Source organism: Cajanus cajan, chromosome 9, assembly GCF_000230855.2.
Source record: "Cajanus cajan strain Asha chromosome 9, NIPB_CcT2T_4, whole genome shotgun sequence".
NCBI classification, from domain to species: domain Eukaryota; kingdom Viridiplantae; phylum Streptophyta; class Magnoliopsida; order Fabales; family Fabaceae; genus Cajanus; species Cajanus cajan.
The window spans coordinates 4153376-4177865 of NC_138525.1; the positions used below are offsets into that span (position 1 = coordinate 4153376).

Genomic DNA, 24490 nt, shown 5'->3' on the forward strand with positions numbered 1-24490 from the left:
TTACACCGAAAAAAAAAACAAAGATATTTAAAAATTGAAAGTTACATTCTATTATTTTAAAAATATTTTAATTAATATATTATATATAGTACTTATATTTATTGTTTTAAGAATATTTTTGAAATTAAAATATTAAATAAAATTTTAAAAAGTGACTAATTTCTATTTGAGAACATATATAAAATAAATATTTTTCTCGGTAAACGGTCTTATGTTTGATATTTTTATTTGCTTTCATAAAAATTTATTTAAAAAATGATGTCAACTACAAAGATCTATAATTAATAACAGTGTTATGGTAAAAAAGAATACAAATTAATCTGAACAAAAGAACATGCAAAAAAGTCTTAAATTAAAGTAATAAGAAGGGGTGACAACTGACAAGAATGCAATTAATTTAATGTATGATGAGAGAGGCTTGGGAAATGGAACATATTTTTGTTTCCTTTTTTTCTCTTTTTATAATTATATATATATTTTTAAAACTATTTGGTTGTTTTTATCATTTTCAGATCTCTGTTTCTTCAAAACCCTAATTCTGCCAAATTCAGTTTGAGCCTCGAAAAACCTATCTATCTTTCTCTGTCTTCCTTCTCTCTCTCTAACGATTCCACCGTTCACCAGCGATCCTTCCACCGTCAGCATCAACCCAAACCCCAGGTTCCTTCTTTTTCTTATTCCACTTTTTCGCTCTTCGCTATTTCAATCTCAAACCGCACCAGTTACGATCTTCTCTCGCCTCCTTCGTTGTTTTTTTGTGTCGGGACCCAGAAACCGCGTTTTGGATTCGCGTTTTTGTGCAATCGTGGGTAACAGTATATTTCGAATTCCGCATTTCTTCCTTTCGCGGGATTTGGGAATTGCGGCTCTGTTTGGATCCTTGAGATGGGAATAGCGTGAGACTCGTGCTGATTCTTGTTTCGTTTGACCTTGATTGTGTCTTGTTTTGCTAATTTTGAATTGGGTGTGTGTGATTGTAGGTTTTTTTTTTGTATTGAGTGCCCATTCGCTACATGTTTGTTTTTGCCGGAATTCTGGATGGGGATATTAGTGTTATGGGGAATTCTGGTGGCATGGTTGGTTCCAAGAATTTGAATTTTTGGAAGGGGTGGGATGATCTTGTGAAAATTTGGGAGTGTCGAATTGGCCTTTTGGAAGAATGTTAGGTTTTTTGGTTCAGTTAGTCTAGGAGCTTTGGCGAGTGTGTCTATCCTTAGAAGATCGTTTCTTTTCTTATGTTTAATGTGTGGGAGGACATGGAATGGTGGTGTTGTCTTAAAGTTGATTATTTGAAAGTTTGGGCGTGACTGAATGGCTGAACTTTTGTGAAAAAAATGATATTGGGCTATGTGACGCTTGCACACTGTTCTTGTATTTTCAATAGTTGTGTGTGAAAAACTAATAACTAGTGTTGTGCATCCTTCTAGCTAATTCAACTGATGCTTTCTCAATTCTGGTGGCTGTGCCATGCCCTTGTGTTTATAGAGACGGAGTAGTTTTTTGGTGTCTGATAGGTTATTTGTAGTTGTATAAATTTTTATAGCTGCACACATGGATGAAGTTAAATATCATCCATTCATAAAAGAAGTTCCTGTGTGATTAATTCTCTTTCTTAAAATATATTAAATTGCAAGGGCAGGGAATCCTTTCCTTCCCTTTTCTTATTTTCCTCAAAGATTTTGCTTGAAACTTTGTTAAGGGGAAATATAAACCATTTAATTTTGTGTAATTATTTAAACTTGTACTTTTTGTTTTGACTAGTTCACTTTCTTTTTGCCTTTGTTCATTTGTCCCCCCCCCCCCCACAGTAGGGTGTTGTACTTTAAACTAGCAAATAGAATTTAGTCTTCATTCACATTGGCTTTATCGCAAGTTTCCCCAAATTTGTGATTGGTTGCTTGTTCAGTTGTTTGCCAAAGTATCCTTACACATATGATGATCCTTATGTGAACAGATTTATTATATTTTTTGTTGAATGAACAGAAAATATTTACCAATAGGTTTTATTTGTCTTTGTTGATTCATTTAATATTGTATTGATTAAGCAGCCAATTGAAAAACAATGTGATGTAACTTTTTTTCTTCAAATGTTACAGGGCCACTGCCTTCTAACGATATGTCTCCTGCATCCCGATCCAAGTCTAAAGACAGAAAGGCTGGCAAGGAAGCTCAAAAAGCTTCTGCAAAGCCTACAGGTTCTAGTAATGCAGTAGCCGGTGTTCCAGCCAGTGCATATAACCCATTGTCAGGAACATTCCATACTCTAGATGTGTTACCAACGCCTACCTCACCAATAAATTCTAATGGTCGTTTTCGGAACATAGATGAGACAGATGACCATCCTGTCAACTCAGTGGTTGCTGGTGTTGAGTATGATTCTGTTTCTAACAATGGCAGTTGGTCTGGTGAGTCCGAAGAACATAAAGAGAAAAGTTCTAGTGTTCCTGTTCGACCGGAATCAGTACCAGGAGCTGATAATGACAAGCGAGAGAAAATCCGCCAGAAGAATGAGAAAAAGCATCAACGGCAGAAGGAAAGGAGAGCACAGGAATTGCATGAGCGGTGCAGTGGTTATCTCATGTCAAGGAAACTTGAGGCACTTTCTCAACAGCTTGTGGCAATGGGATTTTCTCAGGAACGGGCTACAATGGCACTGATATTGAATGAAGGTAGGGTGGAGGAATCAGTAGCATGGCTGTTTGAAGGTGGTGAAGAAGCAGATGGTCACAAGGATACAAACCTAGGTAGGGGCAATTTGAAAATTGACATATCAGATGAGCTTGCTCGGATTGCAGACATGGTACACAGGTATGATTGCTCGAAACAGGAGGTTGAAAGAGTGATTGTTAACTGTGAAGGCAATCTTGATAAGGCTGCAGAGACCTTGAGAGAGATGAAACTTGATCCACCATCTGCTCCACCAAAGCCAGAGGAAATTGGTGATCCTCCTATTGTTAACAATGTTAAACAGTCAGGAGTTGCAAGTCAGAGCTCGAGGTCACAAACAAAACCTGTCCCTTCACCACAACCGAAAAAAGATGACAAGGATTTTAACTATACAAAGGCTGCAATGACAATTGGAGTATCTTCAGAATCCAGTAATAGAAATATGCAACCTCTAAAGAGAATCCCCAAGTCTGAATGGGCAAAGGCTCAACAAGCTACCGTACAAGCTGATAAAAGGTGGCCAAATGCTGGATCTAATCCATCTGTTTCTTATTCATTGGCTTCACCGTTGCAAATGTCACCCCCACCTGCTAAGTCTGAAGCACGATATATGTCTGTTGGAGGTGATTATAAGAACCTTCAACCTGGAGTAGCCAGGGAACCATTAGTCATGATGCAGCGGCCCCAAACTGTAAATGTAAAGCAAGTTCCAGCCACAAGCATGAGCTCATCACCTCCCGGAATAGCTGCTGGTTGGTATCCAACTAACAGTCTTGAGGCTGTGAGATCTAATGGCTTTTTATCTCATGCTCCTAGCACTAGAAGCCTCACTCCAGACTATCTCAGTTCTAATCAAATGTATCACCAACTTCAGTATCAACCTCAACAACAGTTTGTTGGTGGTAGTAGTAATTCAGTAGATCACCAAGCAACCTGCAGAGGGAATAATGGCATTTGGAATAGAACAGGTGCAACTCCAACGCTTGCTGCTGCTACTTCTCTAGGGCTCTTTTCTGGACTAGGATCAGCAGGCCCATCAGGGGCATCTTCTCCAGTAGACTGGAGCACTGGTGGGTCAATCCAGTTTGATTATACTAACATAGACTGGTCCTTGGATAAAAGTTTAGCTTCACCAAGGTCAAATGGTTTATGGCTAGGACTTTCACCATTTTCTAAGAATAATGCTCAGATGTATGACTCAAATGCTTCTGGAGTTGCTGCTCAATCATCAATGAGATCAGTGCCCTTAAATAGGAGCACTATTCCCATGCCTGGATTGCAAGATGGTGGAGTAGCTTCTGCTGAAACATCTACTGGTTCTCGGGAGTGGAGTTCTCCATTTGAAGGGAAAGATCTTTTTAGTTTACCCAGACAGTTTGTTTCTTCTCCTTCTCTGTAAAATGAGAGGGAGAAAGTTGAATGAATAAAATTAAAGAAAGACCCAAAAATATGTGTGCTTTGATGTTGGTTCTTATGATTCTACAGTTTATGATTGTTGGTGGTAAGCTTTCAGTGGGAAAAACAAGCTTCTAAGAATACTTTGCATGTTTTTGCGCTCACATGCAAAATACATATTCAAACACGCTACACATCCACCTCTGACCCCATGCTCTAAACAAGCTCGGACTAATTTAGAGTAATTAATGCCACGACACCAAAAATATCACAGAAAACACAAACTATACAGGGCCATTGATTAGCTGACATGTGATGTAAAAGTCGATGACTAAAATGGTTTAATAGTTTTCTGTGACTGGTGTTGTGGCTGCCGCGGTTATATTTATATTAACATATATGGGTCTAACTCGTTAACGAACAACATATCAGCGGTTAGTCTACAATTTAGGGAGAAATTAAAGAGTTTTTGAGTAATAAATAATGGGTAAGAATTAAGAAATGGGCAACTAATTTTTAAAGTGGGTACCGTTTCAGGCTAATCAAATAGTGCAACCATATTGGTAGCTGCGGTGTTCAAGTCTAATCATAGGTGACAATTGCTCTAGTGCTTGTTTAGGTGTTCCATTGTCCACCATGGCACGATTTTTCGGGTAAAATCAATGGGCGAGATTTCTCTTGCACTAACTGTATTACAATTTTAACAGATTTCAATGGAAACATATTCATTCAATCGAGAAGGATCATTTAAACATTTTCAATGTTTATTATTTTATGCATGACGAACAACGTGATGGACCATAACTGTGGTTCGCAATGTTCTTTGGTACGATTCGAGTGCGTAGAACGATATGGATATAGATTTGTCTGTCGGTATGTTATGGACAATGTTTTCTTTTTATTCACATTTTTGAACTCAAAATACTTTATTAAAGGAATATGTAATCATGTTCGGATGTTCGATTTTCGGTCTTATTTTGCCCTTTTTTCGCTCTTGATTTTGTTTATTTTTATTCATTCAAGCATTACTTGTTGCCATCATCATATCCCTCAAATGCAAAGAAAAATCACAGGTGGGTGCTGAAATCCTTGCAATTCCTGGAGTGACTCAAGATCCAGGCTTTTTATCATCCGCAATTAGTTGAGTATTCATGTTAATAATCATCATTGTCATGCAGACTAAGATTTTTCATTTAATTTCTAATCTTTCGATTAAAAGCGAATACTCAAATCTGATAGAATCAATGTATGATATACTGTGACTTAAACCTGTTTGTATGTTTCACATTTGGAAGGCTAGGAATTGGCATCATTCTACTTCTTTGTATTTTCTAATTATGAAATGATTTCCCTAATCCAAAGTATTCAGATTTCACAGGCACAAGACTCTCATTTGTTGGCATGAAGCTTTGCACATATACAACTATTTGATTGATAGCTTCGTTGCTTCTTTGTTTTGATTTTCAGTGCTGAATCTCATAACAGGCCAACGCATTCATCTGCCATAAACACTGGCTTTAGTTCCACCACTTAAACTCATTGTTGGACCCTGAAATAGTTTTTAGAGCCTTGGACATTCCTAAGGAGGATAACTCTACTACTGCTACTTGCATATTCAGGATATGTAGTTATTTCTTAATTAATTGAGATCTTTCGGCACTTTGAAAATGTCACAAATCACAAAGCTGTTTTCTTTCACCTTTTTTGTTTGTGTTCAGTTATTATTCAACTATATTTTACCATGCAAAGTTAAGTGAGGAGAAGGGTCTTGTACATTGTATTCATTTTGTTCCTTTAGACCTTTTAAAGTTCAAACTGCTTTGCTGCGCTTGATTGAATAATTCACTTTTACCATATCTTGTAAGCATTAACAAGTGGGATTAAAAGCTTTCTGTCACTACCTACTTTTAGTTCCATTCATTTGCATCATTTCTCTGTCAAAATCATTTGGTTTTTGGTCTGAAATTCTACCCCAATATGAATGCAATAACTATTAACTAGTGTTAGTAAGCCTACTAGCTGTCATTTTGATTAGAGATCAAACACACAATCACAACCCAAAATGAAGATCAATAACAATAAAGAAAGAAAGACACAAATCAATTTGACAAGATATTTTGTTTTTTCTTTATGGTGGGTGTTGGCTTCCAATTATACTACTACTTGCGAAAGTAATGTGTAAAATTTCATCCAAAAAGAAAAGAGAGCAAAAATATTAAGAAAGTGAAAGTGTCAAGTTATTCAAGTTATTAGATAAGAGAGCAAAATAATGGAATAACAAAGAGTAGTGTCACTTTTTTTATTTGTATTATTGGAACAAAATATTTATGAACTTTATAAATGATTAAAGAACTTAAATTTTTAGTGACTAACAACTTATTGGTTATATTATGATCTTATGTGAATTCATTTGGAATTAACATGAAAATAAACAACTTGAGTATATATATATATATATTATTTTATTTTTTTGTCTTTTATCATTTCATTCTTCAGTTCAACCTTCGTTCCCAAAATATCAATAGGAAAATTAGAAAATAGCAGTGATTTTAAAACAATTAATAATGATCCAACTTTTTGGCATGTGTAATGGGCGGAAAATTTATCATTTACCTGGCTACTCATCAGTTTAATTTATCAATAAATTCGTAAAAAAAAACTATAATTTGTCCAATACCTTACTATTTTCTTTGTTATTTCACACCTGGAAAAAAAAAACTGAGTTTTGGGGACAAAAATACCCCAGAAATGCGACATCAAGATACAAAAAATACCAGTGGTATAAAAAAATTCTCTTGATATGCGACTCTAGTTGTAGTTTGTATTTTTTGTGACAGATATACAAACTTTGGTGGCAGAGAATGATGGTGCTTGTGACTCCAAGGCATAGGCATAGTAATTAATTAATGCATGCATGCCAACAGGGTCCCACCTTTCGTTTTTCAATTCATGACAAATTCACTATTTAGGGTTTAAAGCAAAATCATGACAAGACACAGCTTATCAACACTTTCATTTCGTTTATTTAATCTCTCATCTTTTTAGTTAAAATTTTCATTTTTGGTTAAAAATGGGTTGAAAACTAAAAAAAAAAAAGTACATTTGATTTCAATTTCATAAAATTAAAATAATTTATTATGATGATGGAACAGTTTCGATGTAAAAATATTTTAACTACGTGTCTAGTAAATAAATTTTTTTGGTACATTGTAAATAAAGAGTGTATTCAATTCATGTATTTATAAAAAATAAACCTGAGAAAACTTATTTTTATCTGCTAAAATATTAGTCGTAACTTTGACCATAAAATGAAAAATTAAAAGAACAAACATAACCCAAAAAAAAAAACCTATTCTTATTTTATATTAAATAAACAAGAAAAGTCTAAACCATAATTATTTGCTATCTTCAATTTCAAGATTTAGTGATCGCTCGTAATAATGTAATATTTAGCAATTCAACTTCTATGTTCACAACACCTTTATACAATTTTGAAATATTTTTTATCATTCATATTTACTTATTCATGTTTTTTCTGGTTATAACTTTAATAAGCTAATTTATTTTTATCACCATATATATATATATATATATATATATATATATATATATATATATATATATATATATATATTTCAATAACGACAACAAAATTAAAACTTAAAAAATGAAGTATATTCAAACTCTCATTATTAGCTTATTTTTATTTTAAACGTATTTTTTCAATTATATTTGATTATTTACAAATTAAGTTTTTATTGCTGTCACTATAAATAAAAGTCACAGTCCGTCGTGTTACTGTTGTGTTAACTAAAACAAAGGAAATGGTCTTCTCTCTTCCTTTTTTTGTTATACTTTTATTTTTTTTAAACTATATTCAATGTTTTTTATAAAAGATATTTTCTTACCTCCCTTTAAGTTTTGTAATATTAATTAAATATAATATTTAATTAGTAGAAATGTTATCGCTTTTTTCCCATCAATTGAACTACGTTATTATGATTATAGATATTTAATTTCATATAAATAAAATTAAAGCACCTTTGAGTTCATTTTATTTATCTTAAAATGGATATATAAAGAAAGTTAATCATAATGATTTCAAATTTTATTTAAAAGAAAAGGTAAAATAAAAACAAATAAATATAATTAAACATTAACAAGGAGTGCTTAGATATATCTTAAAAATAAGCAACAATGTTTACAAGAATTTGTCATTGGAAGTGCTTATAAACAATTTTTATTAAAATAAAAATTATAAAAGTATAATATGAATTACTTATAAGTGACGTAACACAGTAAAACTTATTTAAAATAGATAAGAGTTGCTTAATTATAAAGTTTAGGGTTTAGGGTTTATCGTAAACTATTGTACATGTTGTTAAAAGTTGATCCATGATATGTTTTCATTTTTCTTAATAGTCATTATCATTTATCTATAATTATAATAACGTAATTAAATAAATAAAAATAAGCATGTTAAAGTTAGAAACTCCATTAGAGTTGGCCCCCATTGTGTGATTGTGATATGTTTTATCTTTCTTGTGAGACGAAATGATATATCTCTGATTATTCGGACTACAAGAAGACACATTCACTTCAGCCCACGACTCTTTGCTACATTCCTACTGTTTCATACGTTGACTCAATCCCACTAATAAATAGAAAAATTAAATAAATTTTCAATGTATTATATATTACATAATAAATGAAAAAAAATAAAAATAGATAAATACAAAAATTATGTTATATTAATTGTTGTTTATACATGTAACATTACTCTTTTTATAAGAAAAAATAAAATTATATCAGTATAATTTTTGTTAACTCACTATTTAATATTTTAATTGAATGATGCTTTCACAAACGTATTATTTGATTGAAAGATTCTTTTATCTAGATTATATATATAAAAATTTATATTAATTCAAAATTATAATATCTCATTCATAAAAATTAAAATTGATATTATAATTTTTTTAATATATTAAAATATAAATAAATTTAATCATCTTATTATTTAATTTTAATAAGATTTGATATAAAAGTTTAAAACAATATAAAATTATAATTTAATGATTGAATTGATATAATTTATTTTTATTATAAAATTATTGACAATATATTAATTAATAAAAGTTATGCATCGAAAACATATATTATGTATTAGTCTATCTAAATAAACTTTTTCTGAAATTCATATAAGGAAGAAAAGAAAATGAAATAAACTTCTTTATAAATTAAAAAATTAATTTATAAAAATTAATTTATATTAGCTTTTGTATTTTTTTTAAATTTATATATATACTAGTTTCACCTCATGAATCTTTTTTTTTTTTTATAGTTTTTTTTCTTATTTTTTTTTATCTACTTTTAGATAAGTATATCCAAACATGTTTAAATTAAGTCCTCACGAGAATATGATATCTAAAGATGAAACTAATTGATTTTCAGCTTTTCAAAGTAAATAACTATATCAATTCGCACTTTTCAAATTAAACACAACTACTTTTTGGCAAAATCATAATTTCGATTCCTAGACTATGACCTCATACATTTTCACCTTGTGTCTTAATAATAGTTTTTCCATTAATGTAAGATTTGAAAGTATAAGGATTTTGAATCTCTTTATGCTGCCAATTAATTTTGACCTAAAGGGTGGAAACAAATTTGGTTGATATCCTACAATATCGCCAAAACTATGCTATTAATTCCCTATTTAGGTAGTTAATGGATGGGTTAGCAAACTAAAATAAATGCTCGAGTGCCTGTTTGATTACGCGTTGAGTCATTGTAACACACTAAAAAAAATCTGTGACTACAATTATTTAAATAAACATCATAATCATGTCAACAGTTGCAATAGTTTCTAAAACAACTTTCATTTGTGTTGAAATAACTCCAAATTATCAAGGCATGCAATGAAATGTATAAAATATATGACAGGATTCGTAGAGAATTCTTCCATAGTTTTAATTGTTAGATACAAGTTAAAAACATTTCTGAGTTTTTTTAATAGAAATAAAGAGTATTTTTTTAGTAAAAAAACTTTAAAAAATACTTCTAAGATCATTCAAATCGACTCTATAACTCAAATTCAATCCAAAATATAAAGTTTGCCAAGTTTTTTTGCCAGCCCAATCGAAATATTTTCTAAAGGATTCTAGCGCAAGACCTCACTGGCCAATGAAATTTCACAGAAGCATGCTAGCAAACCGAAACAAAGAATGAATTTGACAACATTCTCAAGAGTGCACTCCACAAGCTACATAATGCAGTGATAGTGCTTGCTGCCTAGGCCTTGAAGGAACCACACAAACTAACTTAGCAGCAAGTCACAATCAATTTCGGTAATGAGAGGTGAAATGTGAAAGTTTTAAAGAGATTCAACTAACCAAGCAATTTCATATACAAAGATTTTAAGAAACTTCTATCTTCCATCTTCCTTACAAGAGATTAAATTCAGAATACAATATTAATAAACTCTTTCCTTGGCATTTAAATTACAAGCATTATTAGACAGCAAATTATACTTAACCGGGAGAAGAAATGTCACTTTTAGTGATCAAAAGGCCAACCATAACTTGTTCCATTATTCTGCTCAGGAGTGGTTGAAGAGCTGCTTCCCCCAGTCTCAGTATAATGATTATTGTTCGAGCTAGACGAGCGGAATGGCCACAAAAATGATAGTGGATTTCTCCTTCCATGGTTGCTCTCCCTGGCCCTGGAACTATCATTGCTACTGCTACTGCTGTTGTTGCCGACATTCCTTCCTCCCCAACTTCGAGTGCCACGGGAATTAACCTGTCCTTGAGGTGGCAGCTCAACACGGCAAACAGGACATGAGTTATGCTGAACCAACCAAGGAACAATACAGTCAGAATGGTAAATATGGTTGCATGGCATCTCTCTGGCTTCAGTGCCCAATTCAAATTTTTCTTTGCAAACTGGACAGTGTGAATCTGACCGTAGATGCGCCTGTGTTATCCTAACAATAGGCATTGCATCAATTGAAGATCGTGCAGCTGGGGGAGGACCGCGGCGGTCGTTCATGGTGAGTTGCTCGATAAGTTCTTCCAGTCCAGGACCCATAAAGTAGTCACCGAAGTCAACACGCCTAGGACCACCTCTTGGGCTGCCATTAGCCAAGGTGAATCCAGGAACTTGACCATGAAATATCAAATAAGGACCAGAACTAAAAACACCCCAACTCTGTTCAGGAGCAGGGAGAGAACCAGACCTCCCTCTAACATCAAAGTTTGAGTTCCTTCCAGCCATTCTATGCCTCATGAAATTATCAACAGCGTCCATAAGCCCAAACCTCTGGTCAGTGCCTCTCTGCCCCATAAAGGCATGTATAGCATCGAAAATGTCCGGCATTTGATGAAACTCTCCCGACTGTGACGAAAAGGGATGGTGTGGTGTGGTTCCTCGCAACTCATCAAGTTCTTGTATAAATCCTTGATCACAGTAGGGGCAAACAACATCTCTCCCATCAAGCACGATTGGCTGTCTGCATTCATAACACCAGTGTGTTGCTCCACTTGACATCTTTCTCTTTAACAAGATTATTAAATTGTACAATCTGCACCAAAATTCAACTTCTGTTCTGTGTCAAATACACGCGCATATATTCACAAGTGAAAAACAATTAATTAATCAAACGGTTCAAAAGAATAATCTTAAAGTTAAAATCAAAAACTGAAAAAGCCCCGAAGGTTCAATGCAAATTTGTTATGTACTATCCTAAATAGTAAACATGAATAACCTAGTGAGCAAAATATTATTAATGCTTTATTTTTAACTAGAGAGTCACTCATGCTGCCAAATAAGAGAGCTTCGTGATGATTATTTGAACACTTCTGGATCAAATTATGAAACACTAGAACAAATCTGATGAGAGAAATGTTCGCTACACATTCTTTGACACCTTTTGCAATCAACTGAAATTTATTGGGACTGAAGAATCGATGTTGGTCTCATCTTCTATTTGATGATTTTCACTATGACATGGTGATTTTCAATAATTTTTAACCAAAAGAAAATAGTGTAATAAAAATTGTGTTGCAAGCACTCCTAATTTCACAACAATTACAGATCACAAAATGCAAATCATCAATTGAATGAACCCATTAAACCAAGTGCTAGATATCAGTGTAAAATTACCCAACACAACAATTGCAATTATAGTTTGCTCTCAGACAAAAGCCATATTTCCGTCCATCAGCACAACATAAAACAGTTCAAGAATCAGGTCAAACACTTACGATATGGGGAACAAAATCTCTGCACATTCATCATAATAGACAAATTGAAATGAAATAATTTTTTTCCCAAATTTTTTTTTTTCAAAGATGAACAGGAGAATAACAACATTCATGAACGATGCAAAGAACACTTATCATGAATCAAAACCTCGGAGACAGTCAAAGCATAACTAAGCCCCAATTGAAAATTAAGAAGAAAACAAAGAACTTGAAATCAAAGCACAATTTTTTTCAAATGGGGTTTCAATTAAAAACGCCTATTTATTCCAATGGCCAAATTAAGCACAAAATCATACATAATAAACCGCCAAAAAAAATAGGGTATAAACAGAAAAAAAAAAAAAATTTGCATGAGAGCAGAAAGACTAAGGATTCATCGGCGTGAACTAACCAAAAGAAAAAAAAGAAAAAAAAAAAAAAAAAACTGAAAAGCAAGAAGTGAGAGCTTAGTACCGTGAGATTCTGAACCTGGGAAGAGAGAAAGAGAGAGAGAGGAGAGAGAAGAAGACCTTTTCTGCTTCTGAGGTTTGTCCCACTGTGGAAAAAGTCCAGTGATTTTTTACCAATTCACAATAATGGCTCTTTCTTTTTATAATAAAATTTAAAGTAAATTTCGTAGTGTGAAAAAAAAAAAAAAAAAAAAAAACTTAGAGCCACTTGTTTCGAATTATATTTTTTAATTTCGGAGAATATATGGAAGAAGATCTATCCTCATGTTTAATAAAAGGTTATAAGAATATAATTTTAAAAATATTTTATTTTAAAAAATGTAAATTTTAAAGTAATATTTGATACACCATAAATTTATTCATATATAAAAATCATGATTTTTAATAATGATAAAAATCTATTTAGTTGAGATTAATAAATGTTTATAAATATCATTTGAAATTAGTATATTTTTATTATATTAGATAAGTAAATAAAGATAACATAAAGATTTGTTTTTAATTCAGAAATCTATCTAAAAATCATTCTTTGAGAAACAATATTTTTAGGAATGTAATAACAAACAAAAACTAACAATTCTAACATTACATAAATGAGAAAGTAAATTTTTTTTTTTGCATATTAAACACTTCTTAATTGCCAACCAATCATATCCATGAGAATAACACTTCAGAGTATAAGATTCATCAAACAATGATGGATCAAGACTTTTGGTTAATGGGATCAATTTTTTTTTAAATAAATAAAAATTAATAATCATATATAAAAAATAAAACATATATATTTAAAACAATTATGAATGTGTTCAATATATGAAATCAAAAGTGTAAAATACAATATTTTAAATATATATTAATAATTTAATTAAAATGATGAAATATAATTGTCTGCTTCATTATAATATAATTTAATTAAAATCTTACATAATTTGATTTTAATAACTCAAATTAATCTAATAAGTTGATAATATAAATATATATTATTACTTAAATTTGCAACATATTAAAAATTTGAAATATTAATATAAAATATTAAAGAGGTGTGAGTAAACATAAATGTAAGAGAACATATGTTATTTTACTGAAGTTAATATGAAGAAAATTTGTATTAAATATTAATATCTACTTATCATCTTAATCCAAATACATTCAATAAGTATAATTTATATATTTTTTTATTTAAGAGTGTCAAAATCGAAAAAAGTAAAACTAGTTACAGTAATGCAGTAAATTGAAACAATTAAATATGATTGTTATTTTTGCGTTAAACAAAAATTTAATAATTTTTTATTAATAAATTTTACATTCTTTTTACTTAAATATTTTCTTATATTATAAATTTTGATGAATTTGTTTGTTTTAAAAAAATGGCAGTAATGCAGTAAAAAAATACAGTAATAAGTAAAAAATGAATTATATTAAATTTTAGTTTTAATTAAATATTAAATTGTATAAGTTGTACATTTAAAAGCCAACTCATTTAAATCATATAATAAAAAAAAAGTTATTATGTGAAGTTGTGAATGAATGTTAGTTCAAAAAAATTGATACAATATCGCATAAACAAATATTAATATCAATTAAATCAGAAATATATACTTAAAATAATATCAAATTACAAATAAAATAAGTATTGTAAATATCTTCTTCAAAAGTATCAACTGCAATTAATTTAAAAGTTATCATGTGAAATTATAAATAAAACCGTTTTAAAAAATGAAAAAATATTACATAAAAAACATTAGTCAAAATAAAATAAAAAATATTATAAATTATTTGAGGATTCGATCTTATTCTATTCACATGTTTGATAGATCTATTTTGAGACATATATGTTCGCAATTGAATATTTGATTACAACTTCAACACCATATCTTGTTAAAATGTATGTTTTTTTTTTTTTAATTTTATAATTTAGTCAAACTAGATTATAAATTCTCTTAATGATTTTCAAACACACTTATATTCTGACCAATGATCACAACTTCTTCATCATATCTTATTAGCATATTTTTATTACAGCTTAAAATATATTTAAGTTAGTATCTTTTTATTGATGATATGCACTCAATTTATATTTATTTATTAATTCAACTCATTTTTTATTCCAAAAAATATATAATATAGTTATATGATATTAATTTATAATTCCATGATTCCATCTGACTTATCTTCTATATTAAATATATTATATAATATTTTAAAATATATATTTAGTTATTATATTGATAATATCACATTAGAATCAATAAATTATAAATCATTGTTCTCAATGATTTAATGATTAATCTATTTTTTAAAAATTTAACATTGATGAATCATGTCATATATGAAATATTAGAAGAAAAAAAAAGGAGGAAAAAGAAAAATTTTGAGTCATGGTACGATTTTCACTAATTAAGATTCTCAGCTACGATCTTGAACCTTATTGTTAATCACTATGTGAAATAGGGTAAAAGGAATAATTTTAGTAGAAAAAGATGAGAAAGAAAATTTAGTTTTCATAGGATTTATTTCAAACTTTTTTTTTATAGTTTTTTTAAAATCTGAACTTATAAAATTTATATCTTAAGAAAAATCTTATATACCTTTTTTTAAGCTAAACAAAAATAATTCTAACCTATTTCATAGGCCATTTTTACTTTCAAGATCCTTTTGATCACTAGAGTTATCAACAATAATTAACAACTAAACAATACAAATCATACAATTAAACATATAATTAAATCAATACATCAAAATCAATCATGTTACAATTTTCAATAATGACTTCTTGTATAAGACTAAAATATAAAGATAGTGGTCAAGCAAAGCTATTTCTCCCTAAAAGTGATGGCTATAAGATTCAAAATTATGACATTAGAGATAACTTTTGTCTAAAATCATAATTTAAGTACTTATTTTGTTTTAATTACTTTGAAAGAGAAGCTCACTTTTGTTATATAATTTTTTTTTGCTAATGTTATGAGATAATTTAAAATAAAAAAGTAATCGTGTAAAATATCAAAATACACTATTTTCACCGTTATAAATCACTGTGAGATTACTTGGTTGTAATAGGAAATCATATGTATTTTATTAATATTTTATAACAGTTGTTTCTGAATGAATTTTATTTTTTTATATCCAAGTATAAAGTGAATATTTAGATACATTTAAAATAACATTATAGTTAAAAATATTAACATCATGTTTTTTATATTTTCTTTTTAACCTTACGTTATTATGTGAATTTTATGTTAATCTCATTGATAAATAATGAGCTCGGGTTATTTAACAAAATCAACATGAAATGCCATTTAGTTTTTTTTTTTTTAAATAATTATGTCAAAAAATAATTTACTGACATATTTCCCTTAAACTTGACTATTTTTATGAAAAAATAATATACATGCACTAACAAAATTTACATTGTTAACCAATTAGAGATGGTCATTTTGTTAATTTTTATAACAAATTAATTTAAAATAATATCTAACATGATTTGTAAATAGTTGACATTTTAATATTTAGATTTTAAACTCATTTTTCATTAAAAGAAATTAAAATTAATTTAAAACATGTGCCATGTATTGAGTGAGATTATAGAAGTCACTACTCACAAGTAAATGAAATATGAATGGATCCACCAACATGGGAAGGACCATTGTATAGATAGCACGACAATGTGATGGTGTCCTATAATTGCATTCGTCCCATTTGTTTAAGCCTCACAACTAACTTTATGTCACCCATAAATGTGACTCACGACTTTTGATTTCGACATTTCTTTGACCCGCAACTAGCATTTTTTTTTTTAATCTTAACTAATGTTTTTCAATACATTCTAATGTTAGTAGTGGTTAAATTAATTGACTTTTTTTTTTAATTTGAATAAAAAATTGGTAGGTAGAATATTCTATTTTGGGGGATTATAATAAAAGCGATATTAAGTCTACATTCAAATAGTATATATAATAAACACAATAATATTTAATATAATTATTAATTACACATATTACCAAAATAATATTGGATCTAAGTTTTATCTTTCAAATGCTAAGCTTTTTACTTGGATTTGATTTTCAAATTTTATCTATTAATAGAGAATATGCAAATTATATTATTGCTAGGACTTGTAGCATTCTATACCCATACAAGGGAATTTTCTTCAAATTGAAACTTAAAAAAAAAACAAAAAAAAATCGAATTGGGCTCAGTAAGGATAGTCAAAACAATCAAGTCTTACATGACAAAAAAGTTGAAGTAAAGTATATTTGGTTGAAAAAAATAAAGCTGAGCAAAATCAATCAAAGTTATTGTAGCCAAATTAATTATGATATTATTTGTTCGTTCCGCATTAATGCAACTCTTCCACATTGCACCTTTATGAGGGTAAAGGTATTGGATTATCAACAAAGCAATACAGGTTTTTGTGTGGTAAAAATAGAAAATGATTATCTAAAAGATAATAACACTAGACAATAAAAGTTAAGATATTTTTAAAAATTATACTTAAATATAAGTTAGAAGAATCATATCACAGTTTATGTAACGTATTCTTGGTTAACAATGGTACAATAATGATTGTTCGGTGGTGTTTATGAAGCTAAGGTCAGCAAAATTGGCTTTGTGAGGGGCACGCACTCAAAGGACAGCGTATTCTTAAGAGGTTGTTTTCGAGAGCGACAAGGCACCGATAATAATCTTTGAAAAGAAATTTATATATTTATTATTATATGTCAGCAACCAAAGTGGCTTTACGCTATACAACATGAAGAAATAACATTAGAGGTTTTCAAAAACTTGAATAAAAAACTAAATGGAAGCACATCGTTCAGTTATGTTATTCCCAAAAATCTAATTCAAGAAATAATATTCAAAGCTACACCGTAGCATGGATAGTTGATAATATCTATAATTCTATATCACTTTTTTCAAAATTCTTGCAACAAAACCACTATTGAAAAAGACCAACATGAACTGAACGATGAAAAGGAGGGAGTATCAGACTAAAATGCTGTTTAGCCGCTTGAAAATGGCTAAAACTCAAAATCCAAGAATAAAACTTAAATTTTGTTGAATGCAACAATGTCACAGCTTTGGATGTACTCGTTGCATGGCTCCACTGTGAGGCGTTCCTCAATGAGGGTGTCCACAGATACAAGGTCATCAACAATGGTCATCATGATCTGCAATTTCTTGATCCCATAACCCACTGGAACCAGTTTGCCTGCATCAATTGCAAAAAACCATTTTAGATATTCTTAAGAAAATGGATTTGGACCTAACTTAATCAGTTAACCTTACAAAACCAGCTTAAGAAAGTGAATTTGACAAAATCAATTTGTAAAATAATGATTACTTTTCACTTGTATATAATATTTTAATCATATCTCTAGTTGATGTGAAATCTCTTAGAGATATATTGTAATTTTTTTAAAGAAGATAAGTGCATCAAATATGCATGAGAAAATTTGGTGAAAATTTCAACATACATGCTCCCCACAATAAACCAGGCATCTCAACACTGCGGACAGCCTCTTCCAGCTTCTTCATGTCAGTTTCGTCATCCCAAGGCTTGACATCAAGCAGGACGGAAGACTTGCCACCTATAAAATGTCAGTTAGTGACAGTTTCAAACACTTTCAGCAAGCAAATAAGATCTAAAGATAAGAAAATAGTTTGAATATGTGACAACATATCATAAATTTCAACCTATCATTCTACCATATAACAAAACATTCCTTTACCCTCCCCAAATTACAAGGTAATTTAGGTGGATTAAACAAATTCAAGGACAGCTTCGTGGACAACAAATAACAGTCAAGAGACTCTAAAAGAAAGCTTACTTTCTTTTTTCTTGGTAGACTTTTTAGCAGCCTCCCTTTCCTCTGCTGCCTTCTTATCCTCCTCTGTTTCGTCACCAAAGAGATCAAGATCATCATCATCATCAGCAGTAGCAGCCTGGTAAATTCAAATAAATCCCAGTGATCAAGTTAGTTGAGGCGGTTCAATGAGCAGCTTCAGTACAACTACAATAATATCTTGCACTTCACAATAACTAACTGTATACTATAAAGTCAAAAGTCTACATTATAACAACAACTACTCTGCATGAGCCATGGGGTATTCAGATAACTAAAGAAACTATCTCAAGTCAAAAGTAAATTATAGTATTATTCAACTATAAAATGTGCTTTCAATATTGCTATCTAAGCTAATAACTGTCTCGTTCAAGAACTATACAGTAAACATGTTAGATATGAATATGGTTACAATATCAAACTCTTTTCTTTCTAACATTCAATATCAAAGTAATTCCATCCAAGTGTTCACCCAAATGGGCATAACCTATTTGATTTCAAATTCACACATTATAAAAAGAAACAGGTATTAAATGAGTAAAATATGGATGTATATTTTGAAAAGAAAATAACATTCTAATTCCTTTATCAAGTGCAAATCTAACGTTTTATTTTTTTTCAAAAAAATTTAAAACAAATTTTCTATTTTCGTCAGAGTGATATTTTTAAATTTACCGTGTTATAGGATCAAAATATTGAAAGGAAAAAATAAGAGGTGTAACAAGCAAGAAAGTGTAGGGAAAAAAAAAACTTGAGATGGATAAAAATGGCGGTGTAACACCCCAATTTTTTAAAAAAGGTACTTTTGTAATTAATGGCATTTTGTAATTTTAATAAAGGAATAAGGGTATTTTTGTAATTTTATTATTAATGGCATTTTTGCAATTTTATTAAAGTTTGAGGGGTAAAAGGGTAACTTGGAACGGGCTGTTCCAAAATTGGAACGGGCCGTTCCAAGCAATAAAAATATACTGAAATTTCAAGTTGAGAACGGGCCCAGAACGGGCCGTTCCAACAAGGAGAACGGGCCGTTCCGGAGGGAGAACGGGTCGTTCTGCTGAGATTGAGAACGGGCCGTTCTGGTTTCAAAACGGGCCGTTCTACTTTTTGAAAACGGGCCGTTCCGATATTAGAACGGGTCGTTCCAGTTGATAATTTTACGCATATTTGAACGTTCCGGAACGGGCCGTTCCGAAATCAGTACGGGCCGTTCCGGGTGCGTCAGATTGCCTATAAATAGGAGGCAGGGGGCTGTGAAAAAAATCATACAGCCAGAAGTGGAAATTTAGAGAGAGAAAGAGAAAGAGAAAGAGAGAGAGAGAGAGAGAGAGAGAGAGAGAGAGAGAGAAGAGAAAGAAAGAGGGAAAGAGAGGGAAAGAAAGAGGGAATCCAGAGGGGGGAGGTTCTGCTCAAGTTTTAGCTCCTACTTATCTAGGTAAGGGGGAGGAGAACCTTATCTCTTTAAAATTTTATCTACTCCTATTTTTATTTATTTATGTTATTTTTTTATGTATATTTATTTAGTGGGGTGTCCCTAACCTCATTTATTTGCTTAACCTTTGATTATTTTTGTCTATAATAATTATTAAGGTGTTCATATTTTATATTGTTTCATTATTTTATAATGATTGTCATTTTTATTTATATCATTGGTATTCTTAATATATTCTTTTTACATGGATATATTTATTGTAAATATATTTATAATCAACTATGTTATAGTTGTGATATCTTGGACTCGTTTTGTTGTTATTTCTTCACGTATTTATGAAGATAAATATTGTTCTATGGCCATAGAAGATAAAGTTTGAATTATTTGTAGCTGGAGGTTTGACCTTGGGGATTTAAATGAGTAAAGAAATGAAGGTGAAATATCCTATTGTTGATTAAGGTGAAATATCCTTTTATTGGTTGATGTTATGATGATGCTCATTTATCCTGACTAGTCACTACAAGTATAATTCAAATTTTATTGTATCATGAAAATCTAATATGAGTTGTATATATATTTATATTTATATATATACATATATATACGTTTAATATTGATTACAAATAATTCTGTTTATTCTTTTGAATTATTGTATTTATTGGATATTGTTCTTACTCCTCTCTTTTCTTTGTTTTTTATAAATTAAATATATTACAAAATAGATAGGATCTACTTTGGATTCCAGATCATTTTGCAGTTGATATAGCTGTGGTATTCCTTGGAAGGAGGCTATTTGATGAATCTATTACAATTTTTGTAAATTTATTTTCACTATCAATGTAAATATTGTAATAAAAGTGAAAGAAAAATATATTGTGTAAAATAATACATTATTGTAAATATTTTAGAACGATATATCATGTATTAAATTCACAAAATATGATTGTTCTTTACCTTTATCTTTATTAAAAAAAAATATATTGTTAACGATATAATTGTGAAAATATTATATAAGAAAATATATAATTATTATTATATAAATTGGGCGTTAGAATCGGGCGTTACAGGCGGAAAGTTCTGCATGAATTAAAGAAGTAAACATTTTAACTATTTGCAACCATTTGAAACACATAAAAATTACCATGGTGTCATACATCATGCTGCTGCTAATTCGGATTTAATTTGATTTTTATTATATCTACAAGTTCTCTGTCATGTAAAATATAGTTCTAACTATGAATATCCAAGGTCCTCTGATGGGTAACCCATTGTTTTGGGCTTACTGGGCCTGCAGTTAGGAGCTAACAAATAAAGGAGTGGTAAGGGTAGGGTGGGAATTGGAGGGAGAGAAAGCAGTTTGAAGGGGGCATATAACAGAAAGGTTAGTTGGCAATTCATGCGTGGAGAGATGGAAGCAATTCTATATAAGTGGAGAGGGGGGTATCTTAGAGAATTGTTAATGGAATATCAGTTGAGGTGAGGGAAGAAACTTCTACCTCAGAAAAAAGGGACCCTGGGAACTTTCTTTTAGGTCTTCTACAGTTTTCTTGTAATTTTCATCACATCTGCAAGGAGCACAGCTCCATTCCGTTACTATTTTATACTTGTTTTATGCGACAATCAGAATTTCTTAGTTTGCTATTCAACTCTACAATCATGATCCCTCAGCACAAGTTTTTTTCATTTCTATTCCATTAACTTTATGAAGTTTGAAAATCAAAATTAATGGTAAAGATTTTGCTTCCACTCTCTCAGATTGCAGGAAATCCACGTCCTATCTCTTCTACCCCACAACTAGCTGGACTCAAATTCCCTGCAGTCACAAAAGTACCTCCAGGTCCTGCTGCAGTCATAGTCCAATGCTTAAATTTATATTTATTAACTTTTTTATTTTATGAAAATAAATTTAACAGTGGAGATTCTCTGCAATTACTTTCCTGATAGCAAGGAATTGGGTCCCTCACTGCTATCTCTACATTCCTACTCCTACCGAGCCTCCACTCCCATACATTTCCCATAATCATAAAGATCACAATTGTCCCCCAATATAACTATTAACTATTTATAACCCACTAGGATATACATACACATATACAACCACTCTCAAACTCTTACTAATTTAATGATTTTTCAACTAGTTTACTGTTAAAAAAAGAAAATGATCCATCCTTCACATATTTTAATATAAATTAAGAGTCTAGTTATCGAATGCCCTAAATTACTAAAATGCTTTATGCATTTTCAATACAATAAAACTTTTTTTATTTTGAAAGAAAATAGCATAAGGCAACAAAGTATAAATAAAACTAAGGAAAGTGCATACCGCTTTGGCAGGTGCAGCTTCAGCCTTACCACCGAATCTTACCCCTTGAGCATTCCCAGGGAAGCTAATCAAATAAAAATCGAAATTTAAAAAAAAAAATCAAAAATTGGCAAAAATCAAATAATGTAAAACAAAATTGGGATTTTTCCCAGCAGAAAAAAAAAGGGGGAAATGAAATGAGAGAGGAAGAAACCTTGGAGCAAGACGGGAAGTGACAGCATGGTACCACTTGGCAGCATTGGGAAAAGAGTCACCTGGCTTTTCCACAACAGCTGCATACACTTTGACATCATCCTTTGTCAATTGGTCCCTGAAATTAAAAAATTCACATACAGATTCGATCACCCAAATATCAGAAACAGTCAAAAATTGTTTTTTTTTTTCATGCAAATTGAATAGATGTTAGAAGTGTTACCCAGAAATGTAGGTTTTGCCAGAAAGGAATTGATCGAGGGATTTGATGCCCTTTTCGGTGTGTAGATCTGAGAAGGTGATAGCCATTGATATGTGAGATTGAAGAAGGAAGAGTGGCAGTTGCAATGCAGAGAGTGAGAATCTTTCAAAATTCAGTAATTGATATTTATAGGATGCAGATCCACAGTCACAAACCCTACTGATTTCTGAAACTCACTCAATTTCACGTTCCGCTCCCACTTTCGCCTAAATAAATTCGGTTTAATATTTTTTTTTCTATAGTCCAAACTTTTTCTTTTTAATTTTTGCAATTATAAATATTTTTTCAATCTTTATGATTTATTACCAAATAGAAATTAAAAGAAAAAAATTTATGGAAGTACAATAACTAGGTTAAAATATTTTTTTTAAGTCTGTATAATATTATAATTTTATTTACTTTATTTTTAGTCTTTATATTTTTAAATGTTTTTTTAATCTTATACTTTTCTTTTTCTTCTTTTTTCTTTTACTTTTTTTAGCTTTTATAAACTTTTTAGTTTCTATACTTACCGTCTACTTTAATGATTTTAGTTCCCGTTAATTTTATTTGTAATGTTGTATTTTTAGTATTTTTTATGAATATTTTTTTTAGTATATATTAACGTAACATAAATATTAATTCAATCTTGTATTTAATATCAAATTTAATTATTAAATTTATTTTAAATTAAATATTTTGACGTTTCATATATCTTTTATATACTCACTTTCAATATTTATTGTTGAGACATTCTTTTTTTACTTTCACAAAATTAAAAATCTTTATTACACCAACACAAAATAAATAATATTATTAAAAAAAAATTAAGTATAATAACTAAAACATTAAAAAATTTCAAAATTAAAAATATATCTTAAATTAAAAGAATTAAAAATGATTGAAAAAATAAATATAGAAATTAAAAATTTATTTTAAATTATAAGAAATAATAAATCAAGTAAGTAAAATTATAAAGACTAAAAAAATATTTTAACAAATATATATAGAGAGAAGAGAGAGATAATCAGTCTATAAATGATAAATTAAAACTAAGATCAGTAAAAAAGTAAATCATATAATCCTAAAAGCATAGGAATAATAATATTATAATAATACCAGTATTGAAAAAGACATTTCATATTTTTATGGAAGAAAAATTATAGGTAGTTATTTTATAATGGATGAACAATTTTTTTTATAATGAATATATACACATTTTCCTATTTCATGTTTAACATATACAATAGTAGACAAAAATTATAATATAAAATAGGGGTATTATTTTAAATTTTCCTCTTTTTTTCCTGATGGTATGTCAGTATTTTAAATTATAAAATGCTTATAATTGGTTTACATTTAGTGTGATGCATGACTATAATGCTTTACTTGGGAGCAGGAGGAATTGAAAAAAAATAAAGAAGTAAGAATTTAATAAAATATCAAAAAATATATATATTAAAATTTATAGTTGATTGATAGAATGAAATTATATAAGTAATAAAGGGGTTAGTATTTTAAAATAATATTTTATTTAGTTAAATTTTTATGTAAAAATAATCAATATATAATTACCATTTTACCCTTCTTATTCGTGTTTGTTTTTTAATTTATGTGTATAATGTATGATCGATTATACTATATTTAAATATGGTGATTTTTATGCATTATGCATTAC

At 29.7% G+C, this 24490-nt stretch overlaps 3 protein-coding genes across 7 annotated transcripts; 1 reads left to right on the plus strand and 2 right to left on the minus strand.

Annotated features, from left to right (window-relative positions):
• Window positions 1–494: 494 nt before the first annotated feature.
• LOC109791288 (uncharacterized) lies at window positions 495–4172 on the plus strand. 2 transcript variants are annotated; one of them, XM_083063399.1, is made up of 3 exons: window positions 495–660; window positions 772–894; window positions 2097–4172. In XM_083063399.1, the coding sequence occupies exon 3, from the start codon at window positions 2117–2119 to the stop codon at window positions 4064–4066; it is 1950 nt and encodes a 649-aa protein (XP_082919525.1). In that variant the 5' UTR covers window positions 495–660; window positions 772–894; window positions 2097–2116; the 3' UTR covers window positions 4067–4172. The 2 variants fall into 2 exon arrangements, with proteins under 2 accessions (XP_082919525.1, XP_020206152.2); XM_020350563.3 differs by lacking the exon at window positions 772–894 and having other exon boundaries at window positions 496–660.
• A 6256-nt stretch (window positions 4173–10428) lies between these two features.
• Window positions 10429–12912, minus strand: LOC109791293 (putative E3 ubiquitin-protein ligase RHC1A). 4 transcript variants are annotated; one of them, XM_020350568.3, is made up of 2 exons: window positions 12783–12912; window positions 10429–11647 (listed from the first exon to the last, which is right to left on the minus strand). In XM_020350568.3, exon 2 carries the CDS (start codon window positions 11611–11613, stop codon window positions 10621–10623), a length of 993 nt encoding a protein of 330 aa, XP_020206157.1. In that variant the 5' UTR covers window positions 11614–11647; window positions 12783–12912; the 3' UTR covers window positions 10429–10620. The 4 variants fall into 4 exon arrangements, with proteins under 4 accessions (XP_020206157.1, XP_020206158.1, XP_020206160.1 ...); XM_020350569.3 differs by having other exon boundaries at window positions 10429–11666; window positions 12783–12903; XM_020350571.3 differs by having other exon boundaries at window positions 12839–12897.
• A 4664-nt stretch (window positions 12913–17576) lies between these two features.
• Window positions 17577–23029, minus strand: LOC109791287 (elongation factor 1-beta 2). Its single transcript, XM_020350562.3, has 6 exons — window positions 22795–23029; window positions 22573–22689; window positions 22380–22443; window positions 18610–18724; window positions 18256–18369; window positions 17577–17990 (listed from the first exon to the last, which is right to left on the minus strand). Exons 1-6 carry the CDS (start codon window positions 22878–22880, stop codon window positions 17827–17829), a joined length of 660 nt encoding a protein of 219 aa, XP_020206151.2. The 5' UTR covers window positions 22881–23029; the 3' UTR covers window positions 17577–17826.
• Window positions 23030–24490: the final 1461 nt, after the last annotated feature.

Excerpts from the sequence above, each read along its gene's own strand:
- LOC109791288 (XM_083063399.1), top strand. The coding sequence starts at position 2,117 with ATGTCTCCTGCATCCCGATCCAAGTCTAAAGACAGAAAGGCTGGCAAG.
- LOC109791293 (XM_020350568.3), bottom strand. The coding sequence starts at position 11,613 with ATGTCAAGTGGAGCAACACACTGGTGTTATGAATGCAGACAGCCAATC.
- LOC109791287 (XM_020350562.3), bottom strand. The coding sequence starts at position 22,880 with ATGGCTATCACCTTCTCAGATCTACACACCGAAAAGGGCATCAAATCC. Across the intron at positions 22,690-22,794 it reads GGCAAAACCTACATTTCTGG|GGACCAATTGACAAAGGATG; the intron begins GTAACACTTCTA and ends TTTTAATTTCAG. Across the intron at positions 17,991-18,255 it reads TGGTTTATTGTGGGGAGCAT|GCAAACTGGTTCCAGTGGGT; the intron begins GTATGTTGAAAT and ends CAATTGATGCAG.